This window comes from Sebastes fasciatus, chromosome 4, assembly GCF_043250625.1.
Source record: "Sebastes fasciatus isolate fSebFas1 chromosome 4, fSebFas1.pri, whole genome shotgun sequence".
Lineage (NCBI taxonomy): Eukaryota > Metazoa > Chordata > Actinopteri > Perciformes > Sebastidae > Sebastes > Sebastes fasciatus.
In genome coordinates this window covers 21,953,308-21,972,308 of record NC_133798.1, presented here as the reverse complement: position 1 = coordinate 21,972,308, position 19,001 = coordinate 21,953,308, and the positions used below count along the sequence as shown (strand labels likewise).

The 19,001-nt window shown below is 41.5% G+C and overlaps 1 protein-coding gene across 8 annotated transcripts in view; it reads right to left on the bottom strand.

The window, feature by feature from the left end:
- Nucleotides 1-3,894: 3,894 nt before the first annotated feature.
- Nucleotides 3,895-19,001, bottom strand: part of megf11 (multiple EGF-like-domains 11) — a 91,400-nt gene continuing 76,293 nt past the window's right edge. For 3 of the 8 annotated variants that reach the window (XM_074632796.1, XM_074632798.1, XM_074632800.1), the window contains 12 exons: nucleotides 17,917-18,063; nucleotides 15,195-15,329; nucleotides 12,328-12,456; nucleotides 11,236-11,364; nucleotides 10,506-10,634; nucleotides 10,234-10,362; nucleotides 9,893-10,129; nucleotides 8,789-8,964; nucleotides 8,638-8,701; nucleotides 6,792-6,836; nucleotides 5,949-6,155; nucleotides 3,895-5,709 (listed from right to left, as the gene is read on the bottom strand). In XM_074632796.1, the coding sequence (XP_074488897.1) occupies nucleotides 5,534-5,709; nucleotides 5,949-6,155; nucleotides 6,792-6,836; nucleotides 8,638-8,701; nucleotides 8,789-8,964; nucleotides 9,893-10,129; nucleotides 10,234-10,362; nucleotides 10,506-10,634; nucleotides 11,236-11,364; nucleotides 12,328-12,456; nucleotides 15,195-15,329; nucleotides 17,917-18,063 (1,703 nt within the window). In that variant the 3' untranslated portion in view covers nucleotides 3,895-5,533. The remainder of the gene's footprint in view (nucleotides 5,710-5,948; nucleotides 6,156-6,791; nucleotides 6,837-8,637; nucleotides 8,702-8,788; nucleotides 8,965-9,892; nucleotides 10,130-10,233; nucleotides 10,363-10,505; nucleotides 10,635-11,235; nucleotides 11,365-12,327; nucleotides 12,457-15,194; nucleotides 15,330-17,916; nucleotides 18,064-19,001) is intronic. The other 5 variants (XM_074632797.1, XM_074632799.1, XM_074632802.1 and 2 more) reach the window with 3 other exon arrangements.

Here is a 19,001-nt window from a genome sequence, read left to right as displayed (position 1 = left end):
GATGTCAGACCGAAGTGAAAGTGACAGGTTATCCTGCAGCAGTGTGGTCAGCATCCAGGTGCATCACCCTCCAGAGAATAAAATAAAGGTGCAACTCTGTCAGAGCATTTAGAGGTATAGCCTCTTCCCAGTGGCAGCCTGTGTGAAAAACAGCTTCAGCTGAAAGATGTAGCTGACAGGCTGACTGCAGCAGGAAGGATTATGCCCAGGGCCTGCATTAGTAAGCGTCCGTCCTCGCAGTCCTTCTTTGCCTCTGCAATATTTTACAACATTTTAATAATCAGCCTGGAGACAGTCTTACTTCGAATTGACACATTGTCCAGGTTGTTTTATTCAACGTGTTGCACCTATACTATATGAACCCACTGAAGGAAATTTTTACATGAACTAAGTCTCTTTGGTCTGAAAAGAAACGTGCACTCTTTTTGCTAATGTTGGTTGTTGTGATACAATTTCATATTGTCCGTTAGTTTGGTAGACAATAACTTTGTATTATACAATTTAATTCCCCTGCAAACCATTTTCCCTAGTCTGTGAACTTTTACTCAAATACCAATATATACTTGTATGGGAATTTTAACCCTTATCAACTTACACTTATGAAAGTTATTGTGCACTTTCTGTCTGCTTCTAGGAGAATGAGGGTTTATTGATATCTTAAGGGGACATACAGTATTATGCTCATTTTCAGGTTCATACTTGTATTTGGGGTTAGAACATGTTTACATGCTTTAATGTTAAAAAAAACACACTATTTTCCTCATACTGTCTGTCTGAATACACCTGTATTCATCCTCTGTCTGAATTGCTCCGTTTTAGCGCCTGTCTCTTTAAGAACCCCTCCTGAAAAAGCCCAGTCTGCTCTGATTAGCTTGTGAGAAAAATATGGTGCACCTTTGCAAAGTGAGGCTACGTTCCAAATCGCTTACTTTTTCTTTTTACTTTTAGTACAAAGTACGTACTATAGCATACAGTATGCATACAATTGGGACATACTACTTCGTCTTAACATTGTGCCTTGAACTTTGACCTTCCTGCTCATATATCCGCTGCACAGAGGATTGTGGGTCAGAATAGCCAGAAAAGCATGCTGGCTTGCACACTGCAAAATGTGTCCAGTTGTAGTAGGACATCCTGGTACTTTTGGCACACTGCATTTGACATACTATGTATTGGACATACTAAATCTTTTGCTGGCATACTAAATAGTATGGTAGTATGGGTGTTGGAACACAAAGATAGTTCCCAAGCCGTTGGCAGTATATTCTAATGAGCCTACATGTGACATAGGACGGGGAGACAAATCTGAATGGCTTGTTGAATCACGTGTTTTCTGATCTACGCAGCCCACAGAAAAACTGTCTGGGTTGTCTTATTTCACAGTTTGTGGGTTGGTAGGCACTCCAGATACATGTATGTGCACAAGCACTGAAAAAGTGAGTTTTTCATGATATGTCCCCTTTAACTTGCAGATTCACATTACCTGTGCTACTTTGTGTGTGGCGAGTGTGGGGTTCACTGGATTGTTTCTTCTTTGTTATGGTTGAATTCTCTTATATTTAATTTATTGTATTCTTCTCTACCTTACTTGTTGCTTTATGCATTTTAATAAAAGAGTACACTGAGTTTATTTAATGAAGTACACTGTATAAATAAAATTGCATTCCTTGTTACAGCAAAAACAAAACCTGCCGGTACGGTATGTAAATAGGGAGTTAATTAAGTGAAAATATACAACTAACTCTGTATAATTCCATTATTCAACGCATCACACAAGAATGTGTTTTTTTCCCACTGTCAGGATTAATTTCATACCTAAAATGTAAATGTGTAAGAAAAGAAAACAAACACTTCCTCTGCTGATGCTGCTAAATTAGAAATGATAGAGTATGGTTGTGTACGGTGTTAGTGAGAATATAGTATTCCTTGGAGCAGAGGAGGGAAATACAACTTTACTATTCCATATTTAATGGTTAACGTACTTTGCTTTAAACATAATCGGTCCAGAACAGCTGAACACTGAGTCGACGCTCAATAAATCAAAAATCTGTCACAGTGACTGAGTTGAAAGGCGGCAGCAGCTCTCCAGCAGCATTTGAACATGGGTAGTAGTTTCAGTACCATTTTAGCACGAAGTCGTGCTGGGAGACATTTGATTTTCACAGTGTGAGCTTTTCACCTTTCAGTCTGTGGCCTGCTCTCAATCTGACATGTAATACATTAAATAAATTCTCCTTTCTGTTGCCGTCTTTAACTCTGTGCCCCCTCTGAGCTGTGAGAAATCACATTAATTGTTGGGAGGATATTCAACAAGCTGAAAAAATCGAAATCTCTCTCGAGTGCTCACCCTTCTGCAGTGTGACCTCGTCTTTTCATGCTTCTCTCTCTTTTTGGCCCTACTCTGAAGTACTCGTTGTATTTGGTCCATTAGCTTCTTGACATAGTGGCTGCATTTCCTTTCAGTGGGGCATCACTCAGGGCTTGTTGGCTGTCAGCTGGCCAGCGTGTCCATCATCATGTGGAGCACAGGGAAACCTGCTTCTTACTACCGAGGAACAACCAGAACTCCTCTACTGTGGTTAACTGCATCTTCTCTCAGTTCACATTATATGACAGTACAAACAACTTTCTTAATATTTATCCACGATTCCACTATGTCCCTTTATGCATCAGACATAGTTCAGGCTTAACACCATACAAAAGACTGCAGTCCTGTAACAATACTGTGATAATCTGCTTTTAAATGTTAAAGTGTTGTGCATGAGACGCAGACCACTTGCATGATGTGACACTATGCATAAATATCAAATGCATATTAAATGATTAATGCAATTTGATTGTTTCTATTATGTCCATGCGGTTGATTGCTAGACAGGAAATCAAAGAGCAACATAACCCCTCCAGTGGTTTCACCTCTCTTAGTGCAGTGATGTAGGCTACAGGTTTACGCCAGGAACCCGTGACATCACTGTTGCGTGTGGTTAGGTGCAACAAAGCACACTTCTAACCACACCCAGCAGCGATGCTGACTGTGTTCAGAGGTGAAACAGGCTTGAAACTTTCAACCAGAGCCTGGTGTTAAGTTAAATTATGCAAAAGACAGTGTTGAACTCTCTCACACTGTCACTAAGTTTAGTGGAAATGCAACATTGGTGGCATTGGCTGTGCAGTGGTAGAAGAAGTATTCAGATCCTTTAAGTAAAAGTAAAAGTAAGGTGGCCAATGTGAAAGTCTCTCTCTAGAGCCAGTGTTTCTGTCATTCTAAGGTAACGAAAACACAACGATTCTTAGTATCAGGTGATTATACACTAATGAAAACATATTATGAATATTATATTCCATTTCTGCTAATAGATCCTCCTTTAAGTAAAAGTAGATACGTTTTATCAGCTAAATAAGTAAAGGTATATTCATTATGGAGGATAAATGACCTCTGTTATATTTTTATGTATTACATAATTGGATCGATAAATAAAATGACATCTTAAAAACATCTTCACAACAATAAAAATGCTCTTTAAATCATAAGCTGTACAGAACAGGGAAGGCTACGATGTATATCGTAAATCTTGTATCTCTCTGAAAAGCCTATTTAACACGAGAGCACTTTGACAAAATGTCCCTATTCATGAATCTGGAAGCAAGAATAATGCGTGGCCATGATTCCTCTCACCCATAGACTGTGGACAACATTTTGGCACCCAGTAACAGACTTAAATAACATTTCTTATTTGTTAGAGTGGAATCCTTCATTCATCAGTCTTGTCAACATTCATTGGTGTGATGTTTCAATATCCAGAACAACAGATGAAGAGAGACTTATCCCGTCTGACACTTGACAAGTAAATTTATCTTCCATCTATCCGGGGTATTAACCTGACCGAAACAGCTTTCTGATGGCAGAATAGGCTTTTAATTTGAAACTTATGTACCAAAACAACAAGCAGCATTGATATGACAGCAACTGGAAAAACCTTCCTCGGAGGAAAAACAGTCACGTAAAATATGATCCACTGTCACCACACTGGTCAAAGATGTCATAATGTCCAGCACTAATGAAACGTTGTCTGGGCATCGATTGTCAACATGTTATTGCTTCTACAGAGAGGTGAAATGGAATTCACATAGTGAATGAATAAATTCAGTTAATTAATAAATAAGTTCATTTGCCTGATACAAACATAAAATATTTTCGAAATGGACTTTTTACATACAGTGTGGTTCCCTTTGTAAATACTGCACAGAGGGGATTTGTGGGTTGGTCAGATGAAACCTTATTTTCAATTTTACAGTCTGACAGAGAGAGAAAGAACATTTTAAGTAACTTCAAAAACACACACAAAATGACACTGATCATCTCACAAGAAGATAAATTGTGTGTTATCTACATCAGTGGGTATCCATTATCTGATCATGCTCATCTTTTCTTTTTTTTTAATTCTAGTGTCACATTGATTAAAAAAGTCACCATCACTAATATAAATTAATTAATAAAGCTTTATAAATACAAAACATAAAAGGTCAAAGCAATCCCTTCTTAACACCCAATATTTAAAAAAAAATGTAAACTAAGACATTTGCAAGAAAAAATGCTTTCACATAGAAAACAACACAATATCGGATCACTTCATCAGTGTGGGGGGGAAAACTTGAGACCTACTGTATGTCTTAGTAATGCCATAATGATCAAAAACTGGTGACCTGAATGCATCTCGAGATACATTTACACTGCAACTTAAAAGAAGCTCTTGAGTTACGGACACCTTTAACTGTGTGATCATTACTGGATAACAGTGAATAAAGGACCATTACAATATTTGACTATTTATCCATGCTTTATCAGACTCTCATCTGGGTTTAACATCTAGAACGGATCGTTCTCTACTATTCGACTGAACTTTTCTTCACCTCAAATGATCATAATCTCTTCATGTCAGCTGCACTGTGATCTGCAGCAGCTGCACACAGTGACAATTCATAAACTCTGATGTCTGTATGTAGTAAATCTTCACCTGCTTTGAAATGGTCAAGGTTGCCATACCTCCCTTCCTTCCTGTGGAGAAAATCACTTCTGTTTAGGGGGGCATTATAAACACTTGGCTGCCCTTGAATAGTAAACCTATATCACAGGCTAAACATGAGCATGTGGATAGCTCTCTCCCTGTAAATAATCTGTCCACCCAATCCATGTACGCTGCCCTCAGCGCTAGTTTGGAACCATTAGGTTCCACTTCAGGAGGTCCATAAAGAGGCCGGGCCGCCGTTTGAGTGATCAGTTCTATAAGAAAATAAAATGGTTGAATGGTCGCTGGTGTGTGGTACACTCTTTCCTCCCCTCCCTTTCTTCAAGAGAAAGAGTGTAAAGTGAGGGATCCAAAGAGAGCAGGGTCCAGAAGAGCTGTGGCTGTCCCTCCATCTCAACATCTCAGTATCTTAATTGAACACTCGGAGACAGAGGGAGGGCCGTCGGTTGAAAGTTGGCTGCCTGGATGCCGGCACCCTGTCAGAGCCAGAGCGGAGGAGGGTGTGCCCTCTAGAGCAGGGAGCTGGGGCTTTCTGGGGGTGGCGGGGGTGTGTGCGTGGGGCTGTGGCGCATGGGCAGTATGTCGTAGTGGCTGGGGATGTGGCTGCTGCGAGGGAGGTCATAGGGGCTCTGGGAGAAGCCGGTGGCCATTCCATTCGGTCCCTGCAGGACGCTCACTGTTGGCTCTAGTTTAGGAAAGAAGGAAGGAAAAAAAGCAGGAGAGGGACGTGAGAAACATTGAGGATGAAGAGTGGCAGGCTGAGGGAAAAAAAAGGGGAGGCGCATGCAATAGAGAGGCAGCTCACATTTTCTCTTATCAAGGCTTACAAAGTCTGTACAGGCTCACGGCAGGGGGCATGACCAGAGAGGCTATAAGCTGCAGGACCCTGCTGAGCTCCACACACCAGAGCAACAACGCACTCACCGACATCATAGACATTCCTGCTCGCACTGCCCAGGAGGGTGGCAGTGCCTCCAAAGGGCACTTCACGGTGGGAGGGGGACTTCATCTCCACATAGCTGCTCTCTGTGTGCTTGCACGCCAGCCCTGGCGGGTCTCTAATGGTGGCATATGGATTCTCACTATTCAGGGAGCAGGAGCTGTTGCTGCACATGGAGCCCTTGATGTAATCTGCAGTAGCCGCGAGACAAGGAAATATTCAGCATCAACAACAGACTTATCGCGGTGGTATTAATGCTTGACTCTGATATTACCACTAAGATTTAAGCAGACATCAGAGTGCAGCCTGTGAAAATCGTTGCCTTTCTGAAGAAGTTTTGCCTCCGACAGGTGACTAATGGTGGTATGTAGTAATCAGAGTACAAAGGGGAGAGGGTGGAAGGCTCATCTCATCCATAACAGTCTCATCAGTCTGATAAGAGGCCTCATTAGAGACCGCAGCAAAGCTCCTCCAGACCACTCTGCACACCCCTGGGTCCCTCACATTCACCACCGACTGCACAGTGTGGGAGACAAAATGACGTATCGGGCGCTGAGCCATAGAGAGCAATTACCGCTGGAACAAAACCTCAGCCCACCATGATCTTGTCCAAAGTGCAGAGTTTTCACATAAATCACGGAGAATATAAGGATATGGGATTTGGGGTCAGAGAGTCTCCGAGAGGGAGAGAAACCAAATGGGGAAATTGATGCATGGGATGTTGAGCATAAAAGGATTTTGTAATGTCGGTGCTGGTGAAGCTGAACAGGATTCCACATGCTGTACGTCTGCCCACCCACACACACACACTGTTACTAATGATTTACCTTTTTTGGAGCCTCGCTGTGTCTGTGTCTCCCCCTGTTGAACATCTGTAACAAATGCCGAAACATGAAAGTCAAACACCAATGTATGAATTCATTCACCCAATGTGTGATGGTTGACAGGACATATCTCGTTAAAGGTCCCATGTAGTGTGTCTTTATTCAGAGGAATATGAGGAATGCGAGGAGCTACTGAATGTTTCAACCGCTTGCTATCACATCCCCCCAAGGCTTATATAATCAGCTGTGGTCATAATGGGATATTTGCCAAACAACAATGAATCATGAAGAGAGGACACATCAGTCTATTACTTCAATACAGCAGGAAGAACGACCTAGACTTTTTTATTTTTGAGAGGGACTTGTCATTATGATTGATCTGCTGTGTGCTTTAACACAAAATGAAAATGTCCAGATCAAGATATCGGACTTTTAAGTCAAGCATGACAAAGCATAAATCATAGATATTTAGATTTTTGCATGTCGCTTAGCAGTAATGAGCCTTTAATCGGCACACAGTTTTCATACCGGCAAAACAGTATTTATAATCTCTTTCAGTTTGCACCACCACAAACCAAGAGACTGAAAACTATGATGTATATATTTAATAAATAATGTCAGTAACACTTTACTTTAGCATTTATAAACATTTAATAAATGGTTTATAACACACTAGTGTAGTTGTAGGCAGATATGGACATCTTTAAAGGAACAGTGTGTAACATTTCGGGGGATCCAAAAGCAGAAATGGAATATTCATAACTATGTTTTCATTAGTGTTTAATCACCTGAAACTAAGAATCGTTGTGTTTTCGTAAGCTTAGAATGAACCATTCCTATCTACACAGGGAGCGGTGTCTCTTCAAGGTGTCTGTCGTGTTGCTCCGCCATGTTTCTACAGTAGCCCAGAAGGGACAAACCAAACACTGGCTCTAGAGAGAACCTTTCACGTTTTTACTTTACCTGAAGGCCACCGTAGTTCTCCGACACGCTTGTGAAACTGCAGTAACTCGAGCCACAGAGTGTAAAACCTTGGTACCGCCAGCCGACGTCTGACTTCCGTTGCTCCTAAAGTGCTAATCCTAAAAAGTAATTATGGTAAGGATGGCCTCTGAGCGAGGAGAACGGCGTTACCGTGGTTTTGCACTCGGCGGCTCACGTTACCGCAGTCTTGGAAAGGTAGAAGTGAGCGAAGGGTTACTCAGTACACCACTAGATGTCACCAAATCCTACACACTGAGCGTTTATGAATGTACAGCATTAACATTTCTCCTATAAAGACATATTTTATATTATTGTTTTACTATATTCTTATAATTATCTGTTTAGTCCTATGGATGCCCACAGGTGGTAGAGGAGTTATAGTTGTTGACAAATACATTAAAAAAACATTTATATCTGCTCACAACTACATTGTAGAGTGTTATAAACCCTTTATGAAATGTTTATGTACTGTTTATAAAGGCTAAAAGACTAAAATATGTGTATTTAAAACCAGAGATTTAAGCTATTATTGAGTAATTTTTCAGTCATGCTTAATTCTCTGTAATTCACAGACCAGCAGTGCAGTATCTGTAAGCCATCACAGAGAAATGTGCCACTGGGGGAAGTGAAAGAGGACTAATGAGCTCACAGTGACCCCCATTCACCTCCTCACCACAGCTTTCTCTGTCCCAACCGCATATCTTATCAAAATCAGAGCAAAGGTTATGTCTAACAAGAAACCTCTGGTTCATCTTCATTCACAGCAGGGTAGCTGGTGCCTATATGAGGTTTGTACTAACGGCACAGTTAGGTATTACAAAGGCTGTATGTGGAGTATCGTAGTAGGTAAGAGAGGTGAACTGACCGAGGTCATTGAGGTTGCAGTAGGCTCTCCATTCTGAGCCATTTCTGTTTTTCAGAGTGCTTGACTGTGAAAGAAAAAGCACAGTTTGGTGTTGCTTTTATACTACAGTATGATATAAATGTATGTGAATACACCTGGAGAGTGGCCATACTTTGAGGGTCAGAGAGCCATCCAGGTTGCTGGAGATGGTTGAGACAACATTACACTGGGCCACAGTGTGGTAACTGGGGTTGGAGAAGCACTGGCCGCTGCTGCTGCTGCTGCTGCCGACCTGGCTCTGGTTGACCTCAGCGGGGCTGGTCCTCATCGCTACAGTACTGCCACACTCTGAGGGTTTAAACAACAGGTTGAGAGGTGTGAAGACTAACTAAGTACTTGTGTTAATAGTTTTGTTTCTACTATCTTCAAGCTAGGGCTGCAACTATTGATTATTTTCACTGTCGATTAATCTGTTGTTTATTTTCTCGATTAATCGATTAGTTGTTTGGTCTATATAATGGTGAAAAATGTCGATCAGTGTTTCCCAAAGCCCAAGATGACGTCCTCAAATGTCTTGTTTTGTCCACAACGCAAAGATATTCAGCTTACTGTCATAGAGGAGTAAAGAAACCAGAAAATATTCACAATTTAAGAAGCTCGAATCAGAGAATTTTTAAATTTTAAATTTAAAAAAAAATACTCAAAGCAATTATCAAAACAGTTGCCAATTACTTTAATAGTTGACAACTAATCGATTAATCGTTGCAGCTCTATTTCAAAGTACTAACATGCGTGAAGATTTTAACATGTGTGCCCATTTTTGCTCGCAATAAATAAAGATTTATCAGAATTAAAGTCTCATTGATGGACAAATGCACAGTATGTAGCATTAGGGCTGTAACTAAAGATCATTTTCATTATTGATTAATGTACTGATTATTTTCTTGATTATTCGAATAATTGTTTAGTCTATATATGTTAAAAAAGAATGAAAAAAAAGACCCCTCACAAGTCTTCAAAATGCTTGTTTTGACCAACCAACAGCTCCGAACCCAAAGATATTAAATTTACTATCGTACAAGTAAAAGAAAAACAGCAAATCATTTTATTTGAGAAGCTCGAACTAGGAAATTTGGTATTTTTGCTTGAGAAACAAAATGTTTTCGCTCGCCTAATCGATTAATCGACTAATCATTGCAGGTCTACATTTGTCCATCGTAGTATGCAGCATTTGTCCTAGTGAACATTATTTTGAGTGATCTGTAAAACCTCTTACCAGACAGGGAGTAGTCTGTGTTGGTGATGTGCATTGCTTGTGTGTAGGACACACTAGGCTGGATCTCGTGGCCTTTGTCCCTCTGCCTCTGTCTGTACCACACAAACAGGCTGAGCATGGCCATGATGATGAGGAGCAGAAAGATGATGCCCATGACGGCCCCCGCAGACTGGCGCTCCGAGCCTCGCGCCGGGCTAATCTTGGTGTACGGGTTCAGCTCCTCCATCATCAGAGCTGCTACAGAGAAAACACAGAGAGTGGGTTGTTTAAACGCTGTGTACACATCTGTGTTTTGAGTGGTGATATAGCGGAGAGCCTCGATCGTCTCGATCACCTCTCACCTTGATCACAGCGGATGCCTTTATATCCGGGGCTGCAGTAGCACGTTCCAGTCACATAGTCGCAGGTAGCATTGTTCAGGCACTCACACAGCTGCTGGCAACCGTATCCAAATGTACCGGCAGGACACTCTGCATGGGAGAGAGGTGCATTACTACATCCATCAAAATTAAAGCACTTAGAGTGGGAGCCAAAGTGTTTATAACACACACACACACACACTCATCCACAGGGTAATTTTGCTCAGTGCTAAAATGTGTTGGGCCCACTCAACTCTGCTCACAGCTCGTCCCAATGAAGCCCGTTCGGCAAGCACACTGGCCAGTGATGTGGTCACAGTCGGCGCCGTTTTGGCAGCGACAGACTTCCGAGCAGTCTCTGCCGTAGAACCCTGAAGGACAGCCTGGGGCAGAGATGTAGAAAGTGTTGGGATGGGAGGGGGGGTGGAGAAAACAAAGAGAGGGGAGACAATATAAAGAGTCAAGGTCATATTGCAGGGGAACACGGAAATCAATACTATTAAACGTCTCTGCAGCATACTCAATAAAGGACAATGTGAATGAATGGAAACATTTCCTGCTTCAGCAGAACATCTGGTTAACGTGTTAACACAACATATAGGTGGAAATAAAGAACAAGACAACTGGAAATAGTACGAATCTATGTGAGAGAAAAAGGAAAACAGTCCCATGCACAAGAGCAGGACACAAAAAAAAGACCCTTGGGGTGAAAGATAATGGAATTCAAATTAGTTGACTGATGTTGATGATGTGCACTATCCCTGGGTGAATGACAGGAATGTATAATTAGCAAATTAATGAAGTGACCATTAGTGTCCTTTTGATGTTGCTCTGTCTAAAAAAATGCAAATGAAAAAACCTCATATCATCCAGTTGCCAAGTTGTCTCTAAAATATGTTTCCCACTTGTCATGTGCTGCGGTTCTGTTTGCCTGCCAGTAGAGGACACTGTGTGTCTACTAACTGGGAGACGGGAGAGACTCACGCTGTGTGCAGTAGAGTCCGGTCCAGCCGGGGCTGCACCTGCACTCCCCATCATAGGCACTGCACTGGGCTCCGTTGTGACAGTTACACGAGTTGAGACAATCAGGGCCCCAGTGCCCCGAGGGACAGGCTGCAGACGCCAGAGACACAGTCAAGCTCATGGTCACACACCCTCCCACACACACGCTATGTCCTCTATGCATGCATGCATGGATGAAGCACGTTATGTCTGAGGAAATATTTTCCACACATGTTAATATTTCACACACTTTCAAACACAGATCCTTGCAGAACATCCCTCCAAAAGCCCATTAGTTAAAGTTACTGTATTGTCTCCCATGGGAGAAAATTGTCTTTAGGGCTGCAGCGATTAACTATTAAATTAATCGCAAACTATTTTGTTAATCGATTAATCGGTTCGAGTAATTTTTTAATAAAAACAAACAGCTTCCAGCTTAAATGTGAATATTTTCTGATTTCTTTACTCCTCTATGACAGACTGAATATCTTTGAGTTGTGGACAAAACAAGACATTTGAGGACATCATCTTGGGTTTTTGGAAACACTGATTGACATTTTTCACCATTTTCTGACATTTTATAGACCAAAATAGAAATAGAAAATAATCAACAGATTAATCGACAATGAAAATAATCGTTCGTTGCAGCCCTAGTTGTCTTGGAGGTAGAGGGAAATTGCTGCATCAAGACCAGACGAGCAGATGTGTCAGGTTGAATAACTCAAAGTAAAGCACTGGTAATGTAACACCCATCTGATCATAAGTTTTTTTTTTACTTTAAGTAGTTATGAAAAACACACATATATTTCCCATGGTGTGACAGCTCAAAACTCTGCTAATGATCTTTGGCCTACAGCGCTGTAAATCAAAGAGCATAATGTATTACAACAATCATTTAAGCCAGCTATCAGTTTTACATCAGCTGGGATTGAGGGTAGTTATTGGAATGTGTAAGTTCATGAAAATGATTGATGCGTATGAAGGTAAACGCGAGGGAGAAATTAGGAGTGGAGACAGACAATGAGAGGGGAAGAATAAGCCAATCAGACACAGGATGAAGGAGAGAAGTTATACCTTGAGAGCAATCTTCTCCGATCCAACCAGGGAAGCACTGGCAGGAGCCATCGATGGGGTTGCAGGTGCCGTTGTTGGTACAGAGGCAGATCTCAGCGCAGGCCCTCCCGTACCTGCCGCTTGGACAGACTGCAAAAAAAACAAAAAACACTTTACAAAACTGATCTGCATATTATCACTTACATGCAAAGACTAGTGAAATCCATTAACATTATGACATCAAACTTGGACACATTATTATTGTGAGCACGTTAATACAAACAAAGTCATTCTGTCAAAGGTTGTGTAAACATATTCCTCTAATGGATGCTATTGTTCTATTTGAGTGGACATGAAGTGATCTGTTTAAACAAAAGGAGGAGTCAATCGCTGCCTCCAGTGGCCCAACTGCCCCATTTCCACTCACTAGAGTGGGATGAGTGATGTGCCACAGAATTAAAATAGACCATGTACACAGACCACTGTATACATTTTTTATGAAATTAATATTTCAATGCTCTCCGGCACTCTTCAATAAAAGATCTCATTTCCAATGAAACCTCCATTGTGTTTTCTTGTCGGCCCGTGAGACAAATTGAACCAAGGTGTATCTAACCATCAGGATCAGGGAGCTGCAGCGCCAGCAGATACATCAAAGGTCTCATATAAAGAGAATAGCCCAGCGTTGGAAATATCAGATAAGGTGGCTGCTGGTGGTGAAAGAAATGGCTCTGACTCATTTTCATGTGGGGAGATTTTAATGATTACATTTCAACTGGCTTTCCCCTCTTCTTGAGAGCTCTTTCAAGCTCCTTCAAGCAGGTTGTCATTAGGCCACGGGGTTGGCTCCCCCATACTGCTGCTTCTGGGGTTTCAAGCCTCAACACACCGGGAGAGCTTCATTAAGCCGGGACTTTGTGTGCTGGACGGAGCACAAGTGAGGACGCCAATAGGGCTCAACAAAAGGAGAATGTGCATGTTGTTGGCCACCTTCGTCCCTCGCGGCTTCACGCCTGCTCACCAGTAATTACAATCCAGACAAATTAGGTCTCTCGTTTTTTTCTCTCTCCTCTTCCTTCTGCTAACCTATTAAACTTTTATTTGTAAGACATTGCTCAAAGCCATGACAGAGAATTCAGAAGTTCCCCATTGCCTTTCTGTAATTTATATAAAAATAAAAAAAATCTATATGTAGGTGTCTTCTCAACACAGTGATGGAGAGCAGATTTCCTCTACACTTTGATGAACCACTGACAAGACAAACACCAGAAACCATCACACATGAGTCGATATCGGACAAACTGTTAACATTGAGCTATTGAATAGATGGAGAATGAGGAAACAAAAAACTGCCACGATACCCTGAACTTTAACATTTGACACATCGACCCAAATATTTAACATGTAGTCGACATTTTTACATGTCTCAATCTCTTTAAATAAGTTTCCTTTTAAATGTTTGTGGCTTTAAAGGTCCAGCGTGTAGGATCTGGCGGTGATGTGAGGAGATTCCAACCAACTGAAGCCTCTCCCGTGTGCCAAGCGTGTTTGAGAGCAACGGTGGCCGACGCAAATACACAAATGGCCCTCGCTAGAGCCATGTGGAGCAAAGCCAGTGTGTAGAGTGTACGAGGGAAGTGAGTGGTGAAGCAAGAGAGAGAGAGCGCGGCGGTGACGGGAGCGAGTAGCGTTATCGACTCCGGCCCAAGCAGGAAAAGTTAACAGAGTCTGGTTTGTCTGTTCTGGGCTACTGTAGAAACATGGCGGACTCCATGAGGAGGACCCGCTCCCTATGTAGATATAAACGGTTCATTCTAAGCTAACGAAAACACAACAAGTCTTATTTTCAAGTGATTATACACTAATGAAATATTATATTTAATTTCTGCCAATAGATTCCCCTACAGTAAATGTTACACACTGGTCCTTTAATACATCTGACACACAACAAGGCTACTGTCTACATCATCATAAACACTTCTCTTTTACAAGTAACACATTTATGATATTGTCAACACATTTTATGGTAATAACAAATATTCTAAAACTGAAATGTCTGCATGTCTTGTATTTAAAATTTACGTTAGATGTGCTAAAATTACTCCTGATTTCTAAAAGTGCAACATCCTAATCAAACACATCTGAGGTTAAAATAAGGAACTGGAAGTAAAGATGTTTTCTATCGACAAGATCTTCCTGTGTGATTCAAACAATATTACTGAGGCAACACACAAAGGAAAAGTTTGCCTTGAAAATAAATATAACAAGAAGACGTCCGTTCTTCACGTGTTGTTTCTTTGACTCTGTGTATACATGAAAAGCAATTTACACGCAGCTCTCTTTGCAGCAGCATTTACTTGATGTGTTCTTTGTCTAAAAAAGTGGGTTTCAGCAATATTCAGGATCCTGTTGAAGGTTGTTTTTTTTTTCTTTTTGGTCTGGAGTGCACTGATAATAGCCATTATTCAAAGTTTCAAAGCTAAGATGCCAGTGGGAGAGGCAGCAGGTCATCCGTTTGATCTTATTAGAGCCACTGAGCACAGCGAGGACTGTAGGGAAACTGTACAGGTGCCCTCACAAAATGCTGCGTCATAAAGGACTTTATTTGACATATAAATGAACCCTAACATATTATGAGATATTGTAGGCATCAGCACATAAATACTTTTGAAGCTGTATAATTTTTTACTCTAATGTCTTATACATTACTGTCCTATTTCTTTTATAATCATTGTTATTTCCTGTCAAGACAAAATACCAGGCATTTTCAGATATACACTGTACTTATATCGTTTTTCAGTAGCAACCACTTAAAACTTCACTGTGAATGAGTTTGACAGGAAGTGAAACAGCAAGGAAAGGTCAAAGGGACACAGAGGGGTACTTGCCTTGGTTGCACAGAGAACCGGAGAAGCCAGACAGGCACTCACAATGGCCCGTGACATGATGGCACGGCCCGGTGCTGTGCACACACTGCGGACACGACTGGCTGCAGCGATGCCCATAGAACCCCGGAGAGCAGACTGCAGCCGGCGGAGCGTGGCAGGAGAGAAGAGGGAATCAGTCAACAACATTGGATGGCACAAGAGGCATATAATAATGAAACAGGGCGTGACAAGAGTGATCAAGGGAGTACAGAAAAAATCAAGGCCGGAAGAATTAAAGCAGAAAAGACGAGGAGAGACAGCAGAGGGAGGGAGGAAGCTGGGAAGTCAGTCTTTATTGTAATCACTCCCATTTCATCTGCTGCCAGACACAGAGCAGTAAAATAGTTAAGACAATCGGGAAAGTCTGTTTTATGTTAAGTTTTGATGATCTATAAAACACACAGCTGTGTGTTAATGCATATTTTATTGAGAGAATGTGGACCATTAGGATATATTCAAAAGGTGGTATAAGGTAATTATACTCACATTTTATACAAAGAGCATTAAAGCTGCAGTCGGCAACATTGAGCAAATATGATATAAAAAAAGTTATTTTTATAAAACGGTCACTATATTCTGACAGTAGTGCATGAGACTAGATAATCTGTGAAAAATCATGCCCATCCTCTGCCTCCTCCTGTGCCCCTGATGGCATTTGCAAGATTTCAACGTGCCTGAACAAAAACAACCAATCAGAGCCGAGCGGTCTCTAATGCAGCTGTCAATCACTGCTCACAAAACTCACACTCATATCAAACGGTCAAACTAAGCAGCGCTGATTAAATATGAATCAATATTCTGTTACATTTCTCACCTCTACAATAATAACATCTTGTAGTGTACAAGATGTTATTATTGTTATTAATCGTATTTGTATTAGTTCTTACAGCTGCTGTGCTATTATTGTGGTTGCTGTACATCTCTCTCTCTCTCTCAATTTAAATTTTTTTTTCAATTCAATATGCTTTATTGGCATGACTGTTAGGCAGATGGCCGCCCACCTAGGTTTCTACCCGCTAAACGGGGAGTTTATCCTGGCCACAGCGCATCCCAATGCAATGCTCTTGTTGGGTCTCTACCTGCTCTATATAAAAAGCATCTTGAGATAACTTCTGTTATGATTTGACGCTATATAAAAATAAATTTAATTGAATTGAACACTGTTTAGCTGTAAAATGAGAACGTTTGTGACCCGGCCGCCATGTTGAAAACAGTGGAGCCAAAACCAAGCGCCGCCTACCGGCCGAAGCAAAAGCTTTCTCATTCTGTCACATGCACTACTGTCAGGATATAGTGAGAGCTTTATAAAAATAACTTTTTATCAGATTTGCTCAAAGTTACTACTAAGAAAAATATCGATATAGGAAATATCTAGTATAGGAATATTATGTTTTGTGATACTGTATCAGAAAACTATCAATATTTAATTAATAGTTTACATGCAAAGATTAATTCAGTCAATACTTTATTTCATTTGTAAAGATATGCACCCTCTCATATATGTGCCCTCTGTGATAAATCCAAAATGCAGATCCACTATTCTGATTGCATAAAAAAGTAAACTTTTTTACTCTGATTTTATGCTTATGGTGGTGTGTATTTATACTATGACAGTTTTCCTGAAATTTGATTTTTTTTAAAAATCTCAATATATCGCCTTGCTTACAGTATCGCAATATATTGAATGGTAACCCCCTGTATCATGATACGTATCCTATCACCAGATTCTTGCCAATACACAGCCCTATAAGTTACCGACTTCAGCTTTAACTGTGCAACCATAATAACAGCCTGCAATTTATATAAAAGAAAAACATTTTCATTTCAGTACAGTGAGAACCTTAAAAAAACACATTATGTTCCTATTTTCATAACCAACTCCTTTAATCACCATTCTCAGGAGACAATCAGTTATTTCTAAAATAAGAAACCTTTTAGGAATTGACAAACACGGCATTGGTTGTTGTTTGACAACCATGCAATGTTAAATTGAACCCCTGGGTTTTGATTTGATTTAAAGCACCAGGTGTGATACACCTCTATCATCTAGAGCGGCGTGTAATCCTCCAATTAAAGTTTCATCAGGAAAAACAGCAAAACTGCAGTTATGAGGTTTTCACCTGATGAGAACATTATCTGTGTAAACATTGAATTTGGAGGAGTAATAACTTCCTCGCTCACACACAGAGAGCAAGAGAGAGAGAGAGAGCTTGTTTAGCTCTCTGTTTTACATTCCGCTCAAATTGATGTTTACAGGTTTGTGACTGTGAATTTCACTCCCAATCAGTGAGCTCATCACTTGAGAGCGGCCCCAGACAGACCTCATTCAGAAAGCAGAGCTAGCACTCCCAGCGAGCACGCCCTCTGATGAGCCTCGGACGAGGACTGTGTGTCTCCCACTGTGCGTTGGTTGTTGAGGACAGGGCAGAGGGTGTGAGGAGTGTGTGTGTGTGTGTGTGTGTTGCTGTCGGGGTAAAGACACTGTGATTAAGTGATAGCAGTGATGAAGGGTTTACACTCAAGCAGTTATGACCGACAACTAAGTGCTTTCCCTCAGCAGGCTCACCCTTCAACAATTCTGCAAAGATCAAAGCAAGGTCAATACTGTGGCGCAGTTTGTTACGGCGAAGCCCTAAGGCTTGTGCCGTTGTTACTTAAAAAGGATAAAGAGAAGGAGGCTCACTTCGTTTGCAGGACGTCCCCCTGTATCCAGGTGCACACACACATGCCCCGTCCTCTGGAGAGCAGGATCCTCCGTTCTGACAGGAACAGCTGACTGAACAGTTGGGTCCCCAGAAGCCTTGTGGGCACACGTTATCACAGTGGATTCCTGCAGGAACATTACACGAATATTCAGCGAATGCACGCTAAGAAGGCAAGGACTGTGGTAGGCTGAAATATTCTAAATAGCCTGCCATCTGTAAAAACACACCATCAAAGGACAACATTCACAATGCCTGATCACAGTTGATCTGAGGAGGGCTATTCACCCAGCATGGATCCTCGATTGAATTCAGTCCTGAATGAAGAGGCTGTCGTTTGGATTGGACTGTGTGTATGTGTGTGTGTGTGTGTGTTTTTAGTTCAGCCCATCCTTTCAGACTCCGTTTCTCCTTTCCAAATGTATTTTATTTTTGATCTGACTGGGGCTCCCTGCCAGTGCACTGTGTTGATTAACAGGGTTGGGTCTCCAGAGAGGCCCAGCTTGTCTCCCATTCTCTTTCAGCAGAGCCGCCGTAGCGCACAGAGCCGAAAGGGAAGTACTCAGGCTACGAGAGCGCAGTCTGGAAGTGTCACTGTGTGTTTGGCGCAGCCCCAACAAACAAACGCAAAACACTGCATCCATACAGTGCTCTCACTGTGCACATGAATGCATTAGCACATCCGTCGGAGCAGCCACGTTTTCTCTGTCATACCCTTCAAAAAGGGGGTAAAATCCCATGTACTGCACATACACACATGTGCAGTACATGTGTAGGCACATACACCTACTGCAGGCTCATAAAATAAAATAGATCGCTGCAAACACTCAGGCACATATGCACACTTAAGAGTCACATACTCACACACATGCACGCGCACAAACTCTGCAACCTTTCAAGCACCAGCCCTTAGTTCGAAGCCTCATTTGAAATTTTCTTTGAGTGAGAATATCTGAGAATGGTGTGGCCATTAAAGCAGCATTAGTGCAGTACCTTTGAATTAAACCTGGGCTAAACTCTGGGGACCGATGTTATACAGTGCGCCAGGGCGCCTTAGGGCTGGAAC